The following is a 26,527-nucleotide window of genomic DNA, read 5'->3' as shown; positions in this document are numbered from 1 at the left end:
AACACTTTCTCCTTTCTTAAAAATCTGTATTAAAGTCACTAGTACAGGTCATCAATTGGTTTGGGTAAGGTATCATCAATATGCTGATTTTTCTCAATTTTACAATTACCTCCTACCCAAATTAGATATGGTATAATAATCCTGATTCTGAGCAAGGCTAGAACAAGGTTGGGTTGCCTCTGCTAGAGGCATCCTGGAACCAAACCAATCCATTAACTTGGGTATGGTCTCCTGTAGGTGGAATCCACACCCCCTTTTTAGGCAAGTAGGATTCTATGCTTAGGGGCCCCATACTAGGAAAGATCCAAGGGATGTGTACTTCTCACAATCCTTTTCTATAGTGGCCTCCTTGTTATAGAAGTTTTTTTTTATCCAAGGTGGGAATTAGTCACTCACATTGTTCCCCATAAAGAGGCTTGTTTCATGTAGGTATATCTTAATTGGTTTTTGTGTGTCTGTATGTGCCTTTTGAGTCAGTTGCCTAGACTACTGTTTTCTTGGCAGCATTTTAGCATTTCCTAAATCTGAGAAAGAGCCTTTGTGCCTAAGGCAGAAATCCGAGTCTTCTGGTTGGTAATCTTGTGTCTTAACCGCTATACCAAATTCGTTCTTATTAACTTTTACAATATTATTTTGTGATTATATGGTGCTCAAGCTGCCATACACACACATACACACATGTATACATACGCATTCATATTTAAACTATTGGACTGGAACCTGGAAAGCTGGGTGTTTTATCATTTATATAAATAATTAAATTTCAAATGTAGCTTCCATGACATTTAATGCAGCTATAATGATGAGCTGATAAAATAAGAATCACAGTAAAATTCAGTAATTCTGGCCTTGAATTTTATTAGAACTATACAAATATCACTGAAGTGAACATAATTTTGGAAGAAAATGTTTACAGCTCTATATTTCCACCTTTACGTAATATAAGTTCTACTAGTTCACTGAAGTGCACTCCCAAGTAATTGCTGTCAGTTTCTACACAAGTACACAATCTTTGTTCTGTGAAAGAGAGTTCCAATTTTAATGAGTAAATCAGCCAAATCTTTTTGTCAGTTTTTTTGTCACAACAAAGAACTCTGTTGAAGAAAAAAAATGGAATGCTTCCTTGGTGGCTTTTAATTTCTAGTGCTAGATACAGTATTTATAAGCATCGGAGATTCAGAAAAAATAAAAATAAAAATCACTATTCTTTCTCCCCTTGTCTTTAGTAATGGTTTGGTCTAACAAAACTATTGATCAGACAATTTTTGTGGACCAAATTCATTATTAACACTATAATTAAAAAAACCAATAGTACAAATGTGTCTAAATTCAGTTTTATTAAGGTAATTGGACAGGTTTTAATACCACCCAGCTGAAACATTAACAGTTGAGCCCTTTCATCACCCTTAACTGAATCAAACACTTTCTTTTCTAAATAAAATGTTGTACAGGATATTCCTTGTTGCTCCTACTAAAAAAAAAGATAGTAATTCTACGTTAGATTTTAGAATGCATGGTTAAAATTCTAATTATTATATCCATGACAAAAAGCATTCTGTTTGCATCATAAAGTATACACTAGATAGGAATTAATGTTAACATGGAATGGAGTTTGACAAGTTATATACAACTACTTTAAGTAGTGCACATTCATTCTGAAAGCCTGCTAAGTACAATGTCTGTGTGCACAGTCTCAGAAATAGAATTAATCAGAGGCATTCTGCACCTCCCCCCATGCTCTTATTTGTTGGTTGTCTGCAAGAATCTTCTATATTCTGCACTTTAGTGTTTACATGAGAGAGAGAAAGAGAGAAAGAAATCATAGCTAAAAAAACTGCTTTTCATATGGGACAGCTATGTAGTCCTGCATAAAGATACAGTTTGATACTGGCATTAGCCACATAATTCTTCTGCTCTTGCTCAAATAATTTCTAATAAAATAAAAGAATATATAATTCAGTATGTTTAGTTCTTCTCAGTTGTTCTCTTGAGAAACTGCTGAAGTCTAGATAAAGAAAGAGATAAGTGGAGAGTTTTCAGTTATTTTAAATAAGGAAGATGTCTCTGTAGCAAGAAATTCTAAATAACTGTATGATTGAAAAATATTAGGTACTATTATGTTTTCCAATAATTCTTCTGAGGTATAAAATAGATTTGCCTGTTTCATATAAGGTGAAAGAATGGAATTGATTTGTGAAATACCTAAAAATATTATAATTACTATCATTTATTAGTGTTAAACTACTATCAATAATAATGGTTAATAATCAATAATTGATTTTATTATTTTTTAGCTGAGACACTTCTCAAAGGCCATCTTGCAGACCAGTGTTTTCAACACTGAAGGCAGAGAATTGCATAATTCAATTTTCTTTAAATGTCTGCCCTGAGAGAACCACAACATCAGAATAAAGACTTTAGCCTGCTCTGGTTCCCCAAGTTCCAATACTTGTTCTTTTTTCTAAGAGAATCCTCCCTCTTTTTAGTTTCCTTTAAAAAACATACAGAGTTGCAATATGAAATGTTAAAATGAAGATGTGCCATCCTAAATGTATACAACATACTCTCTTTGGAGGTTATTTTTTTAGTAATGAGAAAGTCAGGACAGAAACTTTTATAATAAACCTAGTGTGTATTGTTTTCTCTTCAATAATCCTGAAGCTTTGTTCAGGCATAAAATTAGCATGTTTTTAATATCCTTGACTAAGCATGGTTATGTAAGATTCAAGCTTGTTTCCTGGCTGCTTCCTCATTGCTTCTATCAGCACGATAACAAATGTCAAGACACAAGTAATTATACTCACATATGGAGTCCTTTCTCCAAACTGACTATAGAACGTCATTTTAACTTTTTGCTTGTGTCCAGTTCTTTGGTCAAAGGTCTGGCAGATTTCAAAAGGTGGACTGTACAAGTGGAGACTAACAGCTGTTTCGGTATGGCTTGGGTTTTCCACACGATGCAAACCAATGGAGTCTACAAAGAATACAAGAGCATAACAAATCAATGCTGTGCAGAGTTTTAGATTGGGCAGATCCAAATTCTCAATCCCACCCCTTTATGAAGTCCACTAGGTCAGCTGTCCCCAACCTTTTGGGCACCAGGGACTGGTTCTGTGGAGAGGTTTTCCGTGCATTGGAGGGGGCATAGTTTCACCTGCTGCTTGCTTTCCACGGATGGGGCTTTGTTTGTTTGTGCAGCCCAGTTTCTGACATGCTGTGTCCCGGTGCTGGTTCATGGACTGAGGATTGGAGACCCCTGCACTAAGTGACAGCTTCACCAGATGCTTTATTAACATGCTATATTTAAATGGGTCTTTCAAAGGCCTAGCATGCATATCCAGGAACCCAGTTTATTTCTTTATCAGCATTGGACCCCAGTAAAGTATTCTAGAGTAACTGAAGTTTATATTTCTGAATCATGCTGTCATGCAAATCTAGAAAGACAGTGTTCTTTTTTGGCCATACACATAGACCAACTCCAAAAAGGGTACTTTAAGACTCCAACTCATTTTCTTTAAAATGAAAACTAAATGGTGAAAGAGCAATGAAGGGCTTCCTAAGTCTGTTTCCAATGATTTCAATCTTAAAAAGGCTATTATGGGTTTTAAAGACTTTTCTAAAACAACAACAAGATAGACACACAAAGAACCACACAAAACACTGGGAAACATGGCTAGATTAAAAGCCAACATGGCTCCTCTGCATTTTATTAAGCAGTTGCCATTTTTACTTGTTGTCTGTTACTGGATTGTTTGCTACGTCATTTTTTTTCAGGAGTTGGGGATTTTCACTGAGGGAAAATTGTAGAAAGAGAAGTTACTCTCATTATATAAAACTGCAATTTGAATGGGAAGAAATCCCAGAAAAGAAAAACTATGTATTAAAGTCTTTGACAGCGCTCACATGTAACATTTAACCAGGTCAACAGCATTCCCAGCTGGCTGTATGAATCAAGATATTCAGATTAGGAAGAAACCTGTTATATTCACCTTGTATTCAAACATACATATCAATAAGCTACTTACTGTCACAAAGCAAACATGATAAAATGAATATCCAAACACATATATAAAGCGTAATAAATATCTAATAAACATTTAGCATTTTTTTCAAAAAATGCTAAAATTATCCATTTTTTCAGGGGAAGAGAATGTGTATTTGTGGGTGGAGAATCTAAATTATTGGTGTTTGAAGGTAGCAGCAGAGAACTTAGCTATCTTTTTCAAGGTTTTCAAAAGAAATTATATTTTCTTCTCCTCTGACTGCCAGAAAACTAGCACCGGCACTATTTAGTTTGAACACTAAGCTATGTAGCACAATAATGCAAATATAGCTGTCTCAGGGTCACTCAGCTGGCAGAAATATATTTGGTGCTGAACTGAAATGTGGTTATGGCTTCCTCCTTTGGATATTGCACATGGTGCTAGCATCTCCTAAATCACAATAGCTGTTATTTGTATGTACCAGGACATATTTCCTGGTACCCAGAGACTGATGAAGTGGAGGAGAGGAGAAAAGCCAAAAAATTACAAAGCATGTCATGTCTAGCTTCATGGACTAACTGATATAAAGGACTTTAAGCAATTGTGTATAGGAATGGTTTGGGTTTCTTTATTATTCAACGATATGGCCATACAGGACAAACTTTTCTAAGCTTAAAAGCAGATAATGTGCATGCTCCAACATCTACTATGGTAATTTGTGCAACCATATCATTGAAAGGTGGTTTGAAGGGGAAAATCTTTTTTAAAAATGGGAGCAGCAGCTAAGGAAGTTTATGGATGGCCAGGGATAGATAAGACGACAACTTGGGAGAAAGGAAAATCACTGTGACAAATAGAACAAATAAAACAAACTGAAGACAACTCTCAGGAATGAAATAGAAAATTATGTGGTGTGAAAATAAGAAAATATTAGCAAGGTAAGTGAAAGCTTGTTAAAAATATTTGGGTAGCTATTATGAGACAGGAGGATAATCTCTAGGATCAGACTACTGATTTTTCAAAAGTATTTTTATCTCACCTTTATTATCTTTACAAATAATTCAAGGTGGCAAACATACCTTATACTTCCTCCTCTTATTTTTCCCACAACAAGAAGCCTGTGAGGTGAGTTGGGCTGAGAGAGCGTGACCGGCCCAAAGTCACCCAGCCTGTTTTTCATGAGTAGAAGCCTAAGGTCAAATGAGAACTTAGAGTCTTCTGCTTTCTAGCTAAAATTCCCACTATCAAAATTATATAGAATCCCACATTTTAGTTATGTGTACAGTAACTCAAAATAACACAGATTCAAAAGAGATATTTGATGGAAAAATTCCATTGTGTTAGGAAAAGAAATTGAGTCAGTATTTTGAATTAAGGACTGACTGGTGTATGTATGTTCAACCTCTGTTTGTTCTATCTATTCTTTCTATCTCGCCACTAAGGTTAGAAAAATATTCAGGCATTGGTTTATCAACATGATCTGAACATATTCTCTTCTCTGTTTTGTTGTCTAGAAAGTTATTTTCTAAAAATCATTTCAGTTTTATCTCCAATGAAATCACCTTATTCCCATATCCAGTAACATGCTGTCCAGGGTAAAAACTAATTTTTGAGATTTCTTTTCCCCAGGTAAAATGCTATAATAGCAAATATTGCGAAATGAAGGTGACTTTTTTTAAGGGCAAACTAGGAATTGACAGGGGAATGCCTCTATCATAAAACTGTGACAATTCTGGGATTCCTGCAATTTTTCCATTTTTTAAAATTCATAAGAATGTGATTGGCAGCATTTGGGAGGATCAAGCAGTATCTCCTGTTCCAGTCCCCTGTCCTGGAGGATTAGAGAACAGAGCTAAATCATAATAAATACTTCTGGACAATATGTCAATGGAAAAGAGAAAGTAAGATGAATGAATGAAAAATGAATGATGGGCACAAGGGCAACCAATGTTCCTTGCACCAAGCAATGTTTTTGATGGCAACTGGGATATCAATAAGATCTTTTTGAATTACGAAGCTATCAGTAGTTGCCCAGCTATGTCAATGTCTAAGATTGGTCCCTGTTGGCTGTAAACTGTCTAAATTGTAAGGAGGAAATTAAATGAGCTTCCCAGAATCTATTGAAGGATATGGAATACAAATCACGATTGCATCTATGTATGTATATGTAAATAAATTAACAAGCAAGCAAAACAAGTCATTTATTGAAGCAGGAAAAATAAAGCCACTTCCCCAAAATCATAAAAGGACCTTTTCATGACTTTTAACATACCATAAAAATTTAAACTTTTATAGGTAATCGTTATAGGGGAAAGAATGTTAAATTTAAAGCCCACCAGAGCAAAATGACTTACCATTAATGTAGGCACACTGATTTTTTTTTAACACTCTTTCAGATTTTTTAAGCATCTCTCCAACCCCTTTTTTGCCAGGCCACTCAAACAAAGTTTCCTTTAGGTTTCCTTGAAGTACCTTCATAAAACAATGCGAATCTGTGTGATCATGGATACTGCTACAAAAACAATTTCAAAAAATGCATAAAGTCAGAAAAGTTGATGCCTGTAAGGTATATAATATACATATGTACTAGATCAGCTTTCCACAACTTGGCATCTTCCAAGGATTAAAATGCAATTCCCAGAATTCCCAGAAAGCATATTGACAATATACAAAAATGATTAATTGCTGTTTTGCATGGCACAACACGCCTACAGATTCAATTATCATGAATATAATGTCCTATTCCAGTTAGGTAACACCATCTTTGGCTGATCTGGAAAAGTTAAGCAAGGGTTGGATCTACTTAGTAGTTGGATTGCAGATTGCCAGGAAATTCCACAACCGTAAATTTGATTTGAGAAGTTGAGGGTGTGCATGGGTGGGGAGCATCTGATTCCTAGAGGAAGGCAAATGGTAAATCAGTTCTACATTGTTGGCAAGATAACTACACAGACATATCCCTGAAGTTAACTAGGGGTTGAGTTCTGTTTGAAAGAGTCTATTCTTTACAATGGTCTAAACTAAAGCAATCAACTTTCAATATCCAAGTGTTGCTAAACTCTTAATCCCAGCATCTCAGTTAAATGTTCCATGGTGAGGGTGTTGGGAATTGTAGTTCAGCAAAAGTGAACAGTTACAGGTACATATTTTGCACTTTTTTGTACAAATTTACCTGGACTGAATCAAAGTAAGTATTGTAGCCAGCAATTCTATCCATGCATTAAGAAGAACTTTAAAGGAAAGGTTATTCAAGGTAGCCCAAAAGGATCATAACTAGAAATAACACAATCTTTACTTTTTTTGTTTACTTAAAACTGTTCACTGACCCTTCAATTGTAAGCTCAGTCTGCAATTATTTCTTATATGTAGGCATACTTATTTCTATGCTATTTATAACATTTGTGTCCTGCAAGCTTCCTAACATGCTTTAAGATCCACCATTATTAATACTACTGTATATTTCTGAGTGTTTGGATTCAGGATTCAAGTTGCTAACAGACATAGCAACCAAGTTTATTGCTCAATAGGGAACATAGTACTTATAAAATATGTTTGCACATCTTTTTTATTAAAAACCAATTTGGCACTATTTGATTTTTCTGTCTCTGTTTTGCAGTAGACAATAAATGCCACGTTGTTATATTGTGCAACACATTTAGAGAAAAAAAGTGAAGTATCTAGGTTATAACACGCTCATATTTAAAAGAGGCTAGAAATGTTAATTAGGAAAGTAATTAAACTAAGACAGGCAATATTTAGGTTTGGAAACTCTGTTAAACTATGTAGAAACAATTCTTACCCATAGATTTACTATTACAGACCTTATTGCTCTACTAATTTACTAATAGTAGTTGGAAATCAGTAGCCTTGTTTTCAAAGTCCTACTTTTGTTATAAGGGACTGGAATGTATTAAGTGATATTGGTACCTTAAATGCTTTTGACTACAATCAGAACTGTGTAAGCAAATTTACTAGACACTACTGCAGCTTCCCAGCACAGCTTCATGCTAATTAATCTTTCTAAGCACCTAAATACTTGTAATCCTTCAATTTTGGCCATAAATGTGATGGGTAAAATTGTGAATATGGTTGCAATTGCTGTGTACATCATCCACATCCATGAAATGGTTTCTTTCACGTGAAGAATAGAAGAGGGATCACTTGGTGTCCTACTTTCCATCTCTAGAATGGAAATAAGACTACAATAGCTTAAGGTCACTTGGTTTGAGACTGTCCATGCTAATTCCCCAGAATACTTTTTGCAGTGGAAAGTTCTATGCCTTTTGATAAATCTTAGACAATGTAAATTTTGCTTGTGTTTTGTGTCTCTCTCCTTATTTTACCAGTCTTTATTACAGTTTTGCTAGTTTACTGTTTCAATGTTTGCTGAATTGAATGATGTGATGCTTGCTCTGATCCAGGGGTGGGCAAACTTTTTGGCTCGGGGGGCCGCATTCACTTTTAAAATTTGACAGACGGGCCGGGTCAGTACAAGATTTTTTGGGAATCGCCCCCCCCTTCCCCCCCTTCTTCTCCTCCTTCCCCTCCCCTCGGAGGCCCCCTGAGTCAGGAGTTGCTACTGCTGGCACGGCTCCACGCGGCTCCAGTCCCACGTTGCCTCGGGAAGGGAAAGGCAAAAAGGAAGAGCCGCGGCGGTGCTTTGCAACAGCAGCAGCGGCACCGGAGGTTCAGGCTCAGCGGCTCCTGGTTTTGCCTTTCCCTTCCCAAGGCAACGCGGGACTGGAGCCGCGCGGAGCTGCGCCGGCGGTAGCAACTCGACAGCCCCAGCCGGACACCTGAGCAGAGCCCGGGCAGAACTGCCTGTTGCTGCTGCGGGCGCTGCTGCGGGTGTCTGGCTGCCCAAGTAAAGAACCGCACCAGCTCAGGGCAACTGTGAGGAGCAAGAGGGGAGAGGCAGAGAAGGAGGCAGAGAAGGAGGAGAGCACCTGGCCAGTTGGGGGAGGTTTCTTGTGCTGCGAAAGAGGCGGCTAATGATCTCCGGCTCCACTCTGCTTCTCCAACATCCGGCGCTGCCCTGTTCTGTGCGCCGGCTGCTCGGACTTGCTGGGCCTGACACAGAACAGGGTGGCGCCGGATGTTGGAGAAGCAGAGCGGAGCCAGAGATCATTAGCCGCCTCTTTTGCAGCACAAGAAGAACAGGGTGGTGCCGGACCATTGGAGAAGCGGAGCAAAGCCGGAGATTAGTAGCTGCCTCTTTCGGGCGCAGAAAGCTTCCCCCAACCAGCCGGCTGGTCTCTTCCTCCTCGGCCATACAAAACAAACAGACAGAGAAGGAGGAGAGCAGCTGGTCAGTTGGGGAGGCTTCTTGTGCTGCCAAAGAGGCAGCTAATGATCTCGGCTCCACTCTGCTTCTCCAACATCCGCGCTGCCCTGTTCTGTGCGCTGGCTGCTCGGACTTGCTGGGCCTGACACAGAACAGGGTGGCGCCGGATGTTGGAGAAGCAGAGCGGAGCCGGAGATCATTAGCCACCTCTTTCGCAGCACAAGAAGAACAGGGTGGTGCTGGACCATTGGAGAAGCGGAGCAAAGCCAGAGATTAGTAGCTGCCTCTTTTGCGCAGAAAGCTTCCCCCAACCAGCCGGCTGATCTCCTCCTTCTCTGCCTGTTTGTTCTGTATGGCCGAGGAGGAGGAGACCAGCTGAGAAGCATGCTGCCAGGCGGGGGCCACGCGGTGCAGGGCAATACGCCACCGCCCAGCCCTGGCTTGGGAAAGCAGTGGGCGTTCCCCGGGCGGTGGCCTTGGCCCCGCTAGCAGGGAAGCAGCTGCCCAGCTCCATGTTGTGTGTGCAATTTTTGGCGCGCGCGGGTCTCTTTGGCCGGCCCCAATTTTTTTTTTTAGAGGGGAATATTTTTTTTTAAGAGGCGGGCCGTATTAAAATGACCAACGGGCCGGATGTGTCCCGTGGGCCATAGTTTGCCCACCCCTGCTTGATCTGATCTAGTACAGGAATTAACAGGAATGTGCTGGGTACAAACTCAACTGGAAAAGAGCCACAATAATTTCCCAATATTATTAGCACATATTCTAAACAAAACAACAACAACAACTAGAAGCAATATTATTATTATGTTCCCTATTAACTAAGGAATAAGCTACAAAATGGAGCAGATTTTTTTTTCTGCCTTACAAAGCTCATATCCTTCCAAGTCATGGAATTTGCACAGCATATGTGCAACTATGACAACTTTACAACCTGTGGACTTCAACTCCCAGGAGGGGAGGGCTGAGGACAAGTGTTGTTTCAGGACCTCAAGGTTCCAAGCCATATGTTATCCTTTGCCACATTGCCAACAACATTTTAGAGAGATATTGGCAGACTCTCTTGACCAGATTGGGAAAAAAAAGGAAAAGACTGGATGGAGTGTGGGGGTTAAGAGGAGCATTCTACTCCTGGTTTTAAGCAGCCACCACAGTACACAGTGCTCTTTCAGTCAAACTCTGGAGCCATTTTACAGAGGCTGGTCAGAGCAATGGAAACCCTGCTACCATTGTAATAAAACACAAAGAAGGAAGTCACCAAGTGGTGCTATAGCAGCTGGTTCTGACAAAAGCAATCAAGATAGCAGTCCTGCAAAAACCAGAAATAAAATGACAAACTGTTTTCAAGAACTATTTCTGGCTAAGCTATAAAACCCATTGATACCATATGTTTGCATGCCAAAAGGACAATACTGACCCAGTTTGTTTTCATCTGTAGCTGGCAGTGAAAACCTGCTGCTGATTGCAGGGATAGGTTGAACATTTATGAAGGAATCCAAATGTCTACCAGCATTTGTTATGTACCTTAATTTGGTGATATTCTGATATGTATAATTTTTAGTAATGAACCCATGTGGAAATCAGACTAGTTCTTGGATCACTGAAGTTATATTCAAATAATGCTAAAGTGTAACAAAAATGCTTTTAAATTAAATAAATATTTGAAGATTGAAGCATACAGGGGAGGGATTTGCCCTTCTAGGAACAGAGGTTCTGTAACTGATGCTTATTTCTTTTTTTAAAAAAAAAGTTCTGTAAACTCAGTTAAGTTTAAAAGGGTCAGGTGTAATTGATCTTTGCATGGGAAAGCATGACAGACTGAGATCTGGAAGTAGAAAAACCTCCAGAAAGTGGCAATGGAAAACTCTTTATCTACTGTTGCCAAGAAAACTCATGAATGAGTATGCAAAATTGCTAGAAGTCACAAAAGTGCAAAAAAAGTTTGGTACGTATGAGGAGATTGCATTTTTAAGACACCTTTTGGTAAACATTCTCTTATGGGAAATCATGTTAAGAGTCTCAGTTCTGGAGATGGGGACTTAAAATAAAAGCAATGATAAATTATGGTCATTTTTCAACTAATCCTGATATTGTTGAATGCAAGCAGACAACCAAAGTGCATCTTCATTTGTTTTCTGAAATTAAAGCAAGCTCTATCTTTTCTGGCTAGCTTTTGCAGTCCAAACAGGGTCCCCGCGCATTATACTCTTATGGAAAGACAAAATATTTTTCAAGAGAATCAGCAAGCACTAATGAAGCCACACCAGATGATCAGTGACCATGGGAAGTAACCCAATATACAAAAATGTGGCCACTGACAACTGTTGCACTTTTGATTTTGATCTGTGAATTTAAAAGTTATCAATCTGTTGGAAAGGTGGACTTTAACCATCTATTAGTACCGTAAGTTACAAACATAAACAACATTCTCTTCAGGGTGCATTCAAGTGTATTCATTGTAAAATCACATCCACAGACTTTTTTGAAAATTAAGTATCTTCTCAATTACAAACCTGCCATGGCCTTCTCCCCAGCATAAGATCATCAGATTGAATTTTCCATTTCCTTTATCTACAAGATTTCTTGTGTATCTGAAATGATAAAATGTCAGGGAGTCTTTGTAAGTTTTACTCTTGAGAATTTTTAAGAAGATATGAAATGGCTCAGACAGGCTGCCATTCTGTTCCAAACGCTCTTCATTTATTTTATTTTATTTTATTATTTATTTATTTATTTATTTGATTTGTCAATTGTTTACAAGATAATAAGTATAAGTTTATACATAGTTATGAATACATGAAATGGGTACATATAAGAAAAATAAAAGAAACAATAGGACAGGGACGTTGGTGCGCTTATGCACGTCCCCTAGAGACCTCTTAGGAAAGGGGTGAGGTCAATAGTAGACAGTCTAACGTTAAAGATTTTGGGGTTTGGGGAAGAAACTACAGAGTCGGGTAGAGTATTCCAGACATTGATCACTCTGTTGCTGAAGTCGTATTTCCTGCAATCAAGTTTGGTGCGGTTAACCTTGAGTTTGTATCTATTGTGTGCTCTTGTGTTGTTATGGTTGAAGCTGAAGTATTCATTGACAGGAAGGACATGGCAATGTATGATTTTATATACCATACTTAAATCAGACCGAAGACGGCGTAATTCAAGGTTTTCTAGTTCTAGAATTTCAAGTTTGGTGGCATAAGGTATTCTACAACGAATAGAGGAGTGGAGAACACATGTTAAAGTTTATTGAGATATTAAACCATTTTATTCACTGATTTTGCATCTTTTGATATTATGAGCACCTATAGCATGCTGGTATTCAGAAAATAATTCTGAATTACCTTACAGGCAGATGCTGGACAAGAATCACATGTCAAATGATAACAATAGGACATAAACTAACACATATATTTATTTATTTAGGTTTTTTTTAAAAATCCCACCTTTATTTTTTATAAATAACTCAAGTTGGTGAATGTACCTCATACTTCTTCCACTTCCTATTTTCTTGACAACAACAACCCTATGAGGTGGGTTGGGTTGAGAATGAGTTACTGGCTCACAGTCACCCAGCCAGCTCTCATGCCTAAGGCAGGACTCATGGTTTCCTGGTTTCTAGTCTGGTCTCTTCACCATTAGACTATGTGGTTAATAATGGACACCAGCTTTCAAGATTTATTTCCTTCTTTTGAAAATACAACTGAAGGATTAGTGAGTTCCAATGAATATGTGAGTCTACTTGTGGAATTTTTTCTCTATGGTGTGTGTGTATGTGGGGAATTTTCCTCTTCGGTTCCCCATGCCTGACACTTCATCCTATGCAGATGAATACTTCTGGAACACTGGAAGAACAAAGGTAATTATTTTCCACCAGCAGCATTACATTACATGCATTTCTCTCCACCTCTTTATACTGTACTAATATTTTCAGAGATTCCTCCCTCATCTAAAAGAATGTCCAGAGGGCCTAAACAGCATCAAATAATTAAAAAAACATTTCGCAACCCAGTTGATAATGTAGCCCAAATACTTCTCAGATTAGATAATTTCCAAATATTCATAGTCATATTAAGGAAAGTTACTTTTCTGTGTGAGGTATATCCCCCAAAGGAAAAGTTATGTAACAATATATAATGTGTGCATACATGCCTGGACACGTATGCATGGAGGCAACCAAAGAGTAAGGAGGAGATCTTCCTGATAAAATACCAATTTTATATATAGCAAGGAATGATGATAAACAATATAAGGAGTGTCAAGGGCAAGAGTTACTCAAGAGTCTCTGATTAGGAAGTTCTTCAGTAAGATTCAAGATAACAGAGCTCGAGAACAGAAGAAAACACTGAACAGAAATTCTCCAAACCATTTGAATTAAGTCTGATTTTTAAAAAGCTGAAAATAAGGAGAGTTTCCTAATGCATTTTCACTAGAAAATACCTCTTTTAAGTATAATTCACATTTATCTGTTTTAAATATTACTAGGTGAATGGACATAGTTTTAGATCAGAGCACCATCCAAAATGGAACACTTAAGAAAATATCTAGATTTTTCATTTTTTCAAAAGGAAAAAATTGAAATGCAGGAAACTCACTTCTGTACAGGCAATGTGTTATCAAAAATACTGCAACCAATATATGATATAACAACATAAGAAGATGATCCAGCCTTAGAAAATAAAATCTGGCTTATCACTTTTATTACATCACATTGTATTTCTCTTATGTAACTAGTAATAACATTATAAAACATAAGTCAATACTTGGGTAATGAGGGGGACTTTTGATGAGTGCTATGGTGAGCTAGATAGAGGACAGCATTTATGACCAAGATAGTGGTTGGATGCTGTATCTGAACTTGCAAAATCTCTTCAAAGAAAGGAAAGATTGTGAGATAACACACCTCCACTCCAGACAGCTGGTCTTGTTGAGTAGACAGCAGGAACCATGGTTTTGTAGGCAGTTTAGGAGTTGTTGAGCAGTTGGGACATAGGAGTCAAAGTAACAGTAACAGTATAGCAGAGCTGGAGTTGGAAGGGACCTTGGAGGTTTTCTAATCCAACCTCCTGCTTAAGTAAGAGATCCTATACTCTTCTGGACAAATGGATGTCCAATCTCTTCTTTAAAATCTCCAGTGATGGAACACCCAGAACTTCTGGAAGGAAACTGTTTCACTGGTTCATTGTTCTCAGTGCCAGGAAAATTTCCCTTAGTTCTAGGTCAGATCTTTCTTGATAAATTTTCATCTGTTCTTATCTTGCCCTCAGGTGCTTTGGAGTTTAGGTTGACCCCCTTTTCTATAGGGCTGTCCCTTACAGGCTGGAAAACTGGTATCAAGTCAACCCTAGTCCTTGTTTTTATTAGACTAGACATACCCATAGTAACATGGTCTTTTAAGGAAACGAAGTTTGGCCAAACCTCATTTTTGAATCTTTTTATTCTTTTGGGAAATATTAAGACTCTTTAGATCAGCAAGTTCGTATTGTATCCACTGCATAAAGTTCCTTCTTCTTGGTCAAAGAAGTTTTAAATACAATTCTAAGCGCTTGGGAAAATATTATTTTTTGGAATACAGGAAATAATGCTTTGAGTGTTTTTAGATAGTTAAAGAATTTGGAATAAAATTTGGAAATAAATTATAAAATCCTTTATGTGGGAAACTAGATGTTTACATTCTTTGGGGGAAAAACTTGAAGTCTGGATCTTAAAAGGCATAAAAAGCAAATAATATAATGGATACATCCAAAAGTATCTGTAAGAAATAATTCAGAAGATATGCTTCAAGATTTCTGCCATTAATGAAAATCTAAATGGTGCTATGGAAGAGAAATAAGTTTCACTGGACAAAAATAAAATTGACTTAAATGTAAAAATGAAAATGATAGGCTATTACACAGAAATAGAACGACATGCTGAACAGAGCATGCTGATATTAATTAAAGAGGATGTGCAGAAAACAGACCATAAGAGTGGCATATACAACCTTTATTAAAGAGTATAATATACAAATACATATACAACCCTTTTACATTGGATTTACAAAAGAGAGTTAATACTTGAGGGGTATTTTTTTTTGAGAAAAGACAAAAAAAAAATGTAGTTAAGGTATCCTGGGAAATGTAGTTCATGTCATGTGGCCACATCTGTAATCCTGATTGATCACTGAATTGACCCTTTGTTGGGTTGGTGGGAGGTCCCTTCTTTCTCACCTGGACCTCAGTTGCACGCCGGCATCTCTACCCCTTGCTCATTCGATATGGGATGAAAGGGAGGAAAGATTACTATTATTTTACACTACTATTTCAACTATGCAAAGAATTGGACATTAGATGCATCTCGACATAACTGTGAGTTACTTTGAGGATACCTAATATAATCCAATAAAAGAAACTTTGTATGGAAGAATTTGTAGAGTTATCTATCTGTCTTTATATTCAGCAAGTGAATCAAAGGACAGAATATTTTGGGAGTATTATTTGTAGGGGCTTAAGATAATTTTTTGGGGAGTAAGGGAAAGCAATATAGAGTGGTTATTTGGCCAAAGTAAACAGGTAGGTTCTTATTTCTGACAATTTTTATGGATCTTTTCTGATTAGGACTGTAAGAGAGTATTTTAAGGTTTTGCTCTGTTCATAAGAAGCAGCATGTTGTAGATTCTGTTGGTCAAGCAATTTCAGCTGGCAGGATCCAGGAGAAGAGCCTTTTCTGCTGTGGTGGACACACTTGGGAACATTGTGGCTCCCTAGGTTAAATCCTCACCCACTTATTTGGCCTTCCAAAAAGAGCTTGACACCCTGGGTCTACCAACTGGCCTGGAACCCCAATGGGGGAATGGCATCCTGGAGATGGTTAATGGATTCGACAGAAGCCATCTCCTCCCTGTAGGTACTGTGCTTCCTTCCCCTCCATCTTAGTCAATTGAATAACAATTTGAAATTGATGATCTTTATTGTTTTAATGTTTTATATGGTATTTATTTATTGAATGACAGAGCTGCCTAGGCAAGATGGGCAGCATAGAAGTTTAAGAAACAAACAAATATATAAAATAAGACTTCTATTTCTGACCATTTTTTTCTTTTTCTGATTATATTAATATGATATTTTAGGGTTTTGTGTTCATAATAAAGAGTTATGTGGGTAAAAGGTTATTTGTTATAACCTTTTGTTGATTGTTATATGCTTTAAATATTTTTTGGTTAAATTTAAAATGATTATGTTAACATGTAGCCTTTATTTGTTGTTTACTGATTACATTTGAGGGATAAGGTTTGGGAGATTTGTTGAAGAAAAGAAAATGAGATATGAATGAAAAGAAGGAAATTAAGTTGCATTTATTAGATTAAGCTTATAATAGATATGTGGTCACTTCTGGTAACTGTTAATAGACTTAACTGATTAGGGCAGAGGACAAGGAGTTTTAGATATGTTTATAGAGGATTAGGTGAGATGGGATTAAGAGATTGTTGTATTTGAAAAGTTGGTGATAAATTGTTAAAGTTGTTTGATACTTGCTGGGAAGAAGAAAGAAGTTCCCTTTTAATCTTCTTTTTAAAATATTTTTTATTTTTTCTGTTTTTTCACTTTTTGTTTTTATGTTTTACCCTTTTGTAGTTTGCATTACTTTTATTATATATTGTACGCCTTAATAAAATTATTATTTTTAATTAAAATTAAAAAATATTTTGGGAGATGAGCATCAAGCACCTTAAGTCAGTTTCTTTTTCTAACTGATAGGCCCAGTCCACTATGTAAGTACGAAGTAGGGACATGTACTAGATATGGATATTTCCAAATACTATGATACACTATGACTCAAAAATAGATTTGCATCTTCAGGGTGTACATGTGTCAAAGGCCATCCACACAAACCCCACTGATACCACTAAAAATGACACAGAGGGGTTGGAATCTATTCCATTCCAATTTGATCACTGATAAAACTAAATTCCTTATTGGTTTATCCAGAGTTCTGGTGTGTTGCATGAGTAACAGCATTTTTGTGAGCGGAAAGCCTTTTTGTAAAGCTCTTCAGAATCCTGGTATTTACTTTACACTTTACCAGAGTCTTCAGGACTATCAGCTGGAGTAGAGGCAACAAAAGGGTTCAAGAAGAGGAAAACAAGGATTCTTACTTACTTGAAGGATTCCTGAATGCTTTAGGAAAACAAATGGTGCTCAAGATGAGTCATGATTATTCAATTATTCAGAAAGATTATAGTCTCTGAATAAACATTACAAATGAAGGAGAACCTCCCTGCATAATTGGTTCCATTGTCAAAGTGCACAGTTAGAAAGGCTTTCCCCTCACTTCATAATCTGCCTTTTTAAACTTAAAGTCCACTATCCAAAATCTTATCCTCTGGAATGAAAGAAAACAGGTTCTGTCCTATTTTATGTGACCTTTCAGGTATTTGAAGTGCGTTATCATTTTATCTTCCCCCTCAGATTTTTTTCTCAAGGCTAAACGTATGCCATTCCTCTAAACTCTTTTCATAGGGACTTAGAGAGGAAAGTACATAAACTATCAGAACTGTGACTTTTGTTAGCAGGACATTGTAGCATCTTAAACATGAGATAATTCCTGAGAGTTATATGTCTATAACGAAATCTTCTATTCTGAGGAGCTAATCAAACCTTTTTATTGTACCAAGATACACTGCTTAATTTTTAAAGATTTACTACATTTAATAACTTGCTTTATTGTGGCTTGCTTTATTACTTGTAATCCTGATAATATTCATGCTTGCATTCATATAATACAGTATCAGGCAATTTTATCAAGCCAGCTAGTATTTTAATAATGCCATTAAGGGAGTATATCAAGCCAATCAAAATGTTTGTGTCTACAAATGGCTTTAAACCTAAATTTCAATTGCCATCCAAAATTATGAATCAGAAAATGTAAAGTTTGCATCTCAGAGGCCTTGCTATTATTTCTTTTTAATTGTCAATACAATGGATGATGTAAATGATCCAATACTCAATTTACAGTGTTGATCGCTAGCAAGTCCCTTAGCTTTTTGGTCACTCCAGTCTTGCCATCTGCTTGCAATCACCCTAGCAATTTCCTTTAAGTTTATGGAACGTATTTACTTTAGGGAAAGTAGACAACCAATGAAATGCCAAGTAACCATTAACTCATGATTAGATCATTTCGTTTTCTTTCCCTCTATACCTATAGTAGGGAACTCCTGGGATGAAAGCTTCTGGGTGTTACTATCCTTCAGACATTGTTAAAACCATAGATTCTCCATACCTGCCCTTTGTCATGAACAGAAATATATAGCACTAGCTGGATACCCGTGCTCCGCGATGAAACTTTGTGATCGGGCTATGCAGGAGAATAAATCGGTTCACAATCCATTGGCTCAGTGGTGGTCAGTGATTGAAACACATAAGGGAATGTCACTCCCGCCACCTTGAGTCCAGAAGCAGTTCCATAGGTGGAAGGAGGTGAGGTACCGATATTTACTACTGTAAGGAGCCATTTTTGGTGAGGTACCAATGTTTACTACTATACGGAGCCCCAGACTGCTCTTGAGTGGAGTGGAACGTCTGCCAGTTTGAACTGAGGTAATGGAATGTGAGGCAACTGGCAGTTGGAACAGAGTTCTTTTCAGGTTGGAGGGGGAATAGAATGTCTAACTCCTTAGCATCAGAGTATGTTAATATAAGGCAACTGGCAGTTGGAACAGAGTTCTTTTCAGGTTGGAGGGGGAATAGAATGTCTAACTCCTTAGCATCAGAGCATGTTAATTACTGTATAAGAAATACTAATGATCTGATGGTCATTTCGAAAAAAACTTTCTTAACGAGCACCTAGAAGCCAAGAGGAACATACATCAAATTTCAAGTTTGTAGGCTTTACGGCTCTGGAGATTTCGTGATGAGTGAGTGGTACTTGGCTTTTATGGTAACATTCCCTTTCATTTCCAAATAAAAACCTGCCTATCCTAATAATCCAATTATTTACTTCATTAAATAATTTTAAACAAAATATACAACAAAAGTAGTGAGGATGCTCAGAAAGATGTGAAAGCTAACAGAGATTGTGATTTCTGTAGGTCAAGATAAGTTATTTTACAGATGTATTTAGGATTCTTTATTCAGTGGTATCTGGAATACAGGAAAACTGGAAGGACGAGAGAAAGGTAATTTTGCAAGATAGCCTGTGCAACTAACATGGCCTTGACTGACAGTTGCACATTTACTAATCAATGAGTGAAGATCACATACACTCTTTAGCAGCTTACAGAGAAAAGTAATCAATGCCATTGTTTACCTTGGAAGGTGAAAACTGATAAGGAGTCAGCTAAACCTTTGTGATCTCATGTATATGAAATGTACTGTACCAAGAAAGGTCACGCCAGCTATATCAGCCACTTAGGTCATCTATATTCTGGATAGCTCTCAAAAACTTTGGGAAGAGTTTTTGGTATTTTGCCAAAAATGACCAGGTCATAGAATAACATTCAACTTGTGCCAATCCTGATTAACTTATTTAACAACCATATTAATTTGGATGTATTTTAAGAAATTTTTGACCTTTCTCTTTTTATTACATATGGGAAAGATAACTTAATGGGTAAAGCAGCATTTATGACCTGGTGCTTTCTCTTGACTGTGATTACCAGCATTTCCAAGCACTATGACCAATACCAGATATAAGAAGGCTATATGCCAGGATAAACAACAACTGATTCACTCAAATCAGCAGTGGGAGTATGCTACTGCTTGAAAGATGCAGCTTTATGCTTTAGAGCAGTGGTTCCCAAAGTGGGCAGTACCACCCCCTGGGGGGCAGTGGGATGCCTTAGGGGGGCAGTAAGAGGCAAGGGGGCCGGCAGGGGGGGGCGCTAAGAGGTGGCAGGGGGGCGTTCGAGGTGCCGGCCCCACAGGCTTACTGACTGCCAGCCACGCAGCCCATTGACTGTTTCATCACTCCGTAGCCGGCTCCTCGAATGCGGAACCCGCACGCAATGAGCCTTGCCAAGCCTGGGGGGGAGAAGTGGGAGGTGGTGGAAAGAGGGCGCCTTAGCTTGCAGGATGCCCTCTCCAGTGGAAGCAGTGGAGGTGCGCCACAAGGCCCGAAAGCAAAACCCTCCCAAGGTGCACAGTGGAAGGGATGGGTGGTCTGGTGTTAGGGCCCCCTTCCCCAGAGGAGAATAAGGGAGCACGCAGCGCCCGCCCGGCCTCCGCCTCTCCAGCCAGCCAGGCTTGCGCGCAGGATGAGCAGGATGCGTGCAGGATGCGGGTGGGTGCAGCTGCGACTCTCCAAGGCGCGTGGCTCGGTTCGGTTCGGCTCTACATGGCCGTCCCGGACCTAGAACCTAGCCTCCCTCTGCAGCCCAATTCTTCCGACCAAGCCCTGCACTTGGTTGCTTGCTTAGTTTCCAAGCGATCGTTCCCTCCGCCTCCGCTGGTCTGGGCTGCTTCCACACGCCTTCCTCCTCCCGGGCGGACCATAAAGATGGGCGGAATGCTTCACTGAAGTTGGGAGTCTCTGAGGGTGTGCAGAGTACCTCCCCTTGCTTGGCCCAATGGAAGTGGACCTTGGGTTGAAGCAAAGAGGGTGAGGTCGGCTGCATCGCTGCCCCGGGGAGGTTGGCATTGCAAAATTGGATGCCAAAGGGGGCTGAAGAAGGGGCAGAGGGGCAGCTGCAGGGGGCTGCAGAAGGGGCAGAGGGGCAGCTACATTAAGGAGCAGGAAGATCTTAGCCATGGTTTATTCATTGACTAAGCCGGAATTAAACAGCATGCTAAACTCTAAACCAGAATGGCTGGGTTGATATATTCAGCCCGTGTTTCTCAACCTTGGCAACTTGTGTGGACTTCAATTCCCACTCTGGTTTTGCTCTACTTTCTCAAAGTGCCACTGCTGTCGCATTCTTTCTGTCTGTCTGTCTGTCCGTCCATACATATACATACATACATACAGTCTGCCTGTCTGTCTGCCTGCCTTTCTGTCTACCTACCTACCTATCTACCAATATCTATCTACCTATCTACCAATATCTATCTATCTATCTATCTATCTATCTATCTATCTATCTATCTATCTATCTATCTATCTATCTATCTATCTATCTATCATCTGTCTATCAATCTATCTATCTATCCATACATCCATTCAAAATGTCTGCCTGCCTGCCTACCCGGCTTTCTGTCTACCTACCTACCTACCTACCTACCTACTTACCTACCTACCTTTCCATACATTCATCCAAAAGGTCTACCTGTCTGCCTATCTACCTATCTATCAATCTACCTACCTACCTGTCTCTCTCTGTCTGTCTGTCTGTCTTTCTCTCTATCCATCCATCGATCCATCCATGTTTGAAGCGCCAGTCCCGCAGGCACATTGGGAAAGTACAGCAAAGCCAGTCTGAGAGGGAGGGAGGGAGGGGGAGGGAGGGAGGGAGGGAGGGAGAGAGAGAGAGAGAGAGAGAGAGAGAGAGAGAGAGAGAGAGAGAGAGAGAGAGAGACCTGATGCATCAGACTGAAATGAGGCCTAGTTTAGACTGAGGCCCTTTTCCACACTGAAACATCTTTGCCAGCACACTGAAACCTCTTTGGCTTCTATTAAAGGTTTTGTGGACAAATCATGGTCAAGACTATCAGGAAGCTCTCACATTTTGTTGAGGCTTTAAATAGGATCCATTGGACCAGATCTCCATTCTAAAAATTACTTTTCCCCAATGTATTACAGTGCCAATTCTGAAGAAGGCAAAACCAAAATGTACTGGTAAATTACAAGAACACACACACACACACACACACACACACTCCCTTCTAACCCTGCTGGAGCAGGTGATTGGACTAGAATAGATATCTCATTATCTGTCTTCTCCCTCCCTCCCTCATTTCTTTTTCTTTCTGTCCCTTCCTTCCACCACCCCCTTTCTTTGTCCCTTTTTTTCTTTCCCTTTTCTCTTTCTTTTTTTCCTTCTCTTTCTCTCTCTCTCTCTTTTCTTTCTCTCTCTTTCCCTCTCTCAGGCTCACCCCATTGACTTGACTTGCTTGGGCAGGTCCCTCCAGTGCAGTGGGCTCAATGGGGTGGACCTGTGGGGGGCCGGCACCTAGAATGCGGCAGTGTCGGCATGTTTGAAAAGTAGAGCAAAGCCAGAGGTCGGTAATTTTTGCTGCAAAGAATCACAAAAGCTTCTGGGTTGTGCACAAGAAGTGACACACGTCAATACAATTCAGCAACATAAAATAAAGAGATACAAATAAAACAAATCAACAAGAATCGGCAAAGCATCTCTGATTAGATTTTATTCACTGCTAGAATCTAATCAGAGATGCTTTGCTGATTCTAGTGCAATGACCTGCTCCAGCAGGGTTAGATGGGTGTGTGTGTATATATGTCAAAACTCTGTCAAAACTCCAAAAACAGGTCAAGTATCTCTGGAGAGGCCAGTCATAAATTAGAAGACTTGCTAAACAACCAGCCATTAAGTGAGAACCATTTGTATTTAGTTTGCCAGTCACCTGGCCACGCCCACCCAGTCACATGACCACCAAATCACACCTACCCAGATGTGACCAGCAAGCCCCACCCTCAAATTAGGCCACGCCCACAGAAATTTGAATCCCACCCCTGGGTGGGGGGCACTGAGGATGAGTTTGTGGCACCAAGGGGGCGGTGGACTGAAAAAGTTTGGGAACCACTGCTTTAGAGAACTATTTCACAAATCCCTACAAGCTAGGAGAGTTGGATCTGCATGTATTTACCTACTTACTGTATTGCAGAAACCGATATACGTGATATTATGTTGCTATACTCAACATCACTGGATGCTGGTTATTTTTTTCTTTAATATTTCTTATCATCTTTTAGAGAAATATGCCCATTGGACTGTTGTGACATAGACCACAAAGAGTCTCACAATGCCTAAAGAATAACAACATTTGCTAGACTAAAACTTAATTAACCATACACATGAAGTTTCTATTGAAGCAGAAATAAGTTTGCAGATATGATTGTGGAAGTAGAAGGTGGTAGGTGATAACCATAAGGTTCAAGGGGAATGAATTGCATAAATGATGGGTAATAACAATTTTATTATAGTGGTTATTCACAAATGTGCACGGTCATTCACATATTTCAACTGTGCTGCAGTTTACTCAGCTTTCGGCTACTTAAGGTCAGAGGGACAAAGTTCTTTTTTGTTTAAAATCAACCTGCACACGTCAAATAGCTCTACAGAGTGAGGATGTCTAATCCTCATTTCCATCCCATATGGAAAGAGAATCCAATACCTGTTGCAGTCATACATGACAGTAACTACTGAGAGAACACAAAGTTGGGACAATTGCAACCGGATAGTTGTGTTCATATGAAGTTCCTCGATTTAAAATACATACCGCTAGAAACTAACCATACAGGCTGGGTTCATACAACATGTAATTTTGTTAGGAAATTTGTGAATGCAATTTATAAGTACATCCTATGGATTATGAATCAAACTGGCATCAGAATCAAGTATAACAACTTTGCCACATTACATGGGAAATACAAGGTTGTACTGTAGTTTGCCTGTGTGATATGATTTTCAATTGCATTTGGCAGCCATCAGTCTACATGTCTATTAGACAGCCAAAGATTCTTTTAAATTATATTCACACTTCTGCAACAGACATGGTTATATTGCTCCAAATTCCCTTTCAGATGCATTCCTCAAGATATAATATGTATAAATGAAGAAATTCTTGGAAATTCTTGAAAAGGGAAAACCAGGTGATCAACATAATTTCACACCTAATAATCAGATGCACAAACTGGTAGAAAAATTGGAGCAGGTAACACAGACACCCCCCCTAAAATATTAGATGCAACCGCAGGACAAAACTTGCACGATCTCCTTTGACACAAAGGTTGGTTAGTCTAGGTGCCACCTTGATTCCCCGAAATGGGAACCACAGAGGGTCTTGCTGCATAAAAAGGGTCACACTGCAAGTAGGTCTGGGCTAGACAGCCTGGGAGTTTTGTCAATGCATCTCTCCCCAGCTGTTTCTAAGGTACCCCATTCATTTCTAAATTACCAACCAGCGCTGGATTGCGTGGCCCACCCTCGATCCAAGTTATTTTTCTTTTTTTTTATTTTAAAATCCCACTTAATCTCAGTCGCAGCCATGGGAACCAGGTTGGTAACAAAACATTATTTTGCTTTGCATATTTTTTTTAATGAAAGTTGCAAATTAGATACGTGTAACGTGATCCGCGTTAACAAAATAAATCGGGAGGGGGCAACAGAAGGGAACGGGTTTGCATCTAAGGGCTGCGCACCAAACGCAATTCCTTCTCTGCCTTCAGTAGCAAATAAAGCTCCGAGGCTACATCTCGGCGTAGCAGGCATTCCTTTCCTCTCCCCACCGCCATTTACCTGAATTGGTCAAACTGGGCATATTTGGCCCATTCCTCTGGGTTGCTCTCATAAGATTCCATTAAAGTTTGCACTTCTGCCACACTGACTTTATCGCTCGCAAACAAGTGATGCAGGATCTCGATCAGCTCCTTCAAGGTCTGCGCTTTCCACACTTCTCCCTGCATCGAGTACTCCATAACTCTCGGCCGCCGCTCGGTTGCAAGAAAGTCTTCCCGCTAGAATGGACAATGAAAGCTCGGCTCTCTCCACCCTTGCACGCTCGCACCGGCTTCGCTCGCCTCTCTCTTTCTCTCTCTGTCTTCTGGCGCTCGGAGGAGGAACGTACCAAATATCTAAGGAGAGCAGAGGGAGGTACCAACTCGGTCCTTTCAGTCAGCTATAGGTCCCTGGGCAAGCTAAAATAAAAGACACCCCCAGCGTCGCCGCCAAAGGATCCAGGAGCTGCTTTTTGGGAGCCCTCCGCTTTTCCAAAACGCTTCTCTTATTGCTTTCCGGCCTCATTTCATACAAGTTAAGGTCCTAACTCTTTAACTCTGCAGCGCTCACGGAACTGTGGGGCGAATGCACAACGAGAGGCCTCAGCAACGGTAGAAGGAAGGAGGTCTCGGCCCCCAAAGATCCTCATATGTAACCAATTATTGCTCGTCTTGACAACTACAATAGAAGGCGAAGCCTCCCGATTCGATCCAGCAACCTTGCAAGTCTTAAGAGATGTCACGTCTGTTCGTTCTCTTCACCCCCCCCCCCACCCCACTTCGTTTTGCGCGTCAGTGGAGCTTTAATTCCCACTTTTCGTGGGGCAATAGTCATGGGATCCGGAGAACCCAAAACGATAACGCTCGAATAATGGGAATGCGCCCGACACCGCAGGTTGCTTACTAGTTCACTTCCATATCCTTCTCTGGCTTGCTTAAAAGTGCCGAAATAATAATTTGGGGGTGTGTGGGGGCCCCCGGGAAGGATTGTCCTCCTATCACAGTAGGTACAGTAACATTTTTTTTGAAAAATAGAATTATGATTTAGCACTGCTTCTGCAAGCATCGGGGTGTGTGATCCAAGGTGAAGTGATTCAGTTACGGCCAGCTATAGCCCTCTAAATGTGGCCAAAAATAATAGAATTATGATTTAGCACGGCTTGTGCAAGCATCGGGGGTGTGTGATCCAAGGTGAAGTGATGCAGTTATGGCCAGCTATAGCCCTCTAAATTTGGCCAAAAATAATATTGCAGCAGGAGAAAACAGGTGCAAAATCCCAAAGCAAACAAAAACTGTTTGAAGTTCTTCTGTCAAAACTCAGTAAGTCAATCATTAGCTAGAAAGATAAGCTCCCACTTACATCATTCATACTTCTGGCATGGCAACCAAGAGAGGGCAGTAGCATCATCAGCTGAAATTTCAGCATAAAGTCGGTGCAGTAAAGTTGTGTACCATTATACTGATCCGGAATGAACAAATTCTGACTCATTGGTACAACACACAGACTGTATCAACACACATATGTGCACACATGCACCCACATACTTTTTGCACAACTATTAAATCCTTCTGTTGTGTACTATATGTAACCATTACTGTTAATTAACATACAAATGGAAAGACGTAACAAAGGTTACACATTAGAAAAAATATTTATACCTTGAATAAGAAAGCATGCAGAATGTGGTTTGTTTTTGAAGTGGTTCTGAAATTTAATGTGTGAAGATTATATCTGAGCTTAATTAGAGCAATGTGATTATTTTCCACTTATAGACTTCAAAAAAGAATGCAAAAATTACAAGAAAATTTGTTTTCTCTGTGTTTGTGAAGGTAGTGTTTGGCAAAGTTCTGTTTAAAACCAAAAAAGAAACAAAATTTGTAAGTTGAAATGAAGTTTTAT

General features: G+C 39.3%; 1 protein-coding gene across 1 annotated transcript; it reads right to left on the bottom strand.

Moving 5' to 3' along the window:
- Positions 1–833: 833 nt before the first annotated feature.
- Positions 834–25,701, bottom strand: CDO1 (cysteine dioxygenase type 1). Its single transcript, XM_026673413.2, has 5 exons — positions 24,650–25,701; positions 11,778–11,855; positions 6,338–6,495; positions 2,805–2,974; positions 834–2,005 (listed from the first exon to the last, which is right to left on the bottom strand). The coding sequence occupies exons 1-5, from the start codon at positions 24,826–24,828 to the stop codon at positions 1,976–1,978; spliced, it is 615 nt and encodes a 204-aa protein (XP_026529198.1). The 5' UTR covers positions 24,829–25,701; the 3' UTR covers positions 834–1,975.
- Positions 25,702–26,527: the final 826 nt, after the last annotated feature.

The sequence above is a fragment of the Notechis scutatus genome, chromosome 2 (assembly GCF_049901735.1).
Source record: "Notechis scutatus isolate UNSWTSFEM ecotype Mainland chromosome 2, rNotScu1.2, whole genome shotgun sequence".
NCBI classification, from domain to species: Eukaryota; Metazoa; Chordata; class Lepidosauria; order Squamata; family Elapidae; genus Notechis; species Notechis scutatus.
The sequence above is the reverse complement of the archived record's forward strand: the minus strand, read 5'-3'. Positions and strand labels throughout refer to the sequence as shown.

What these genes read in the sequence shown, in the direction of transcription:
- CDO1 (XM_026673413.2), bottom strand. Translation starts at nt 24,828, where the DNA reads ATGGAGTACTCGATGCAGGGAGAAGTGTGGAAAGCGCAGACCTTGAAG. An exon ending in GCCCAGTTTGACCAATTCAG is followed by an intron (nt 11,856 to 24,649) that starts GTAAATGGCGGT and finishes TTATCATTTCAG; the next exon opens with ATACACAAGAAATCTTGTAG. An exon ending in TCAGTGTGCCTACATTAATG is followed by an intron (nt 2,975 to 6,337) that starts GTAAGTCATTTT and finishes TATTCTTTGTAG; the next exon opens with ACTCCATTGGTTTGCATCGT.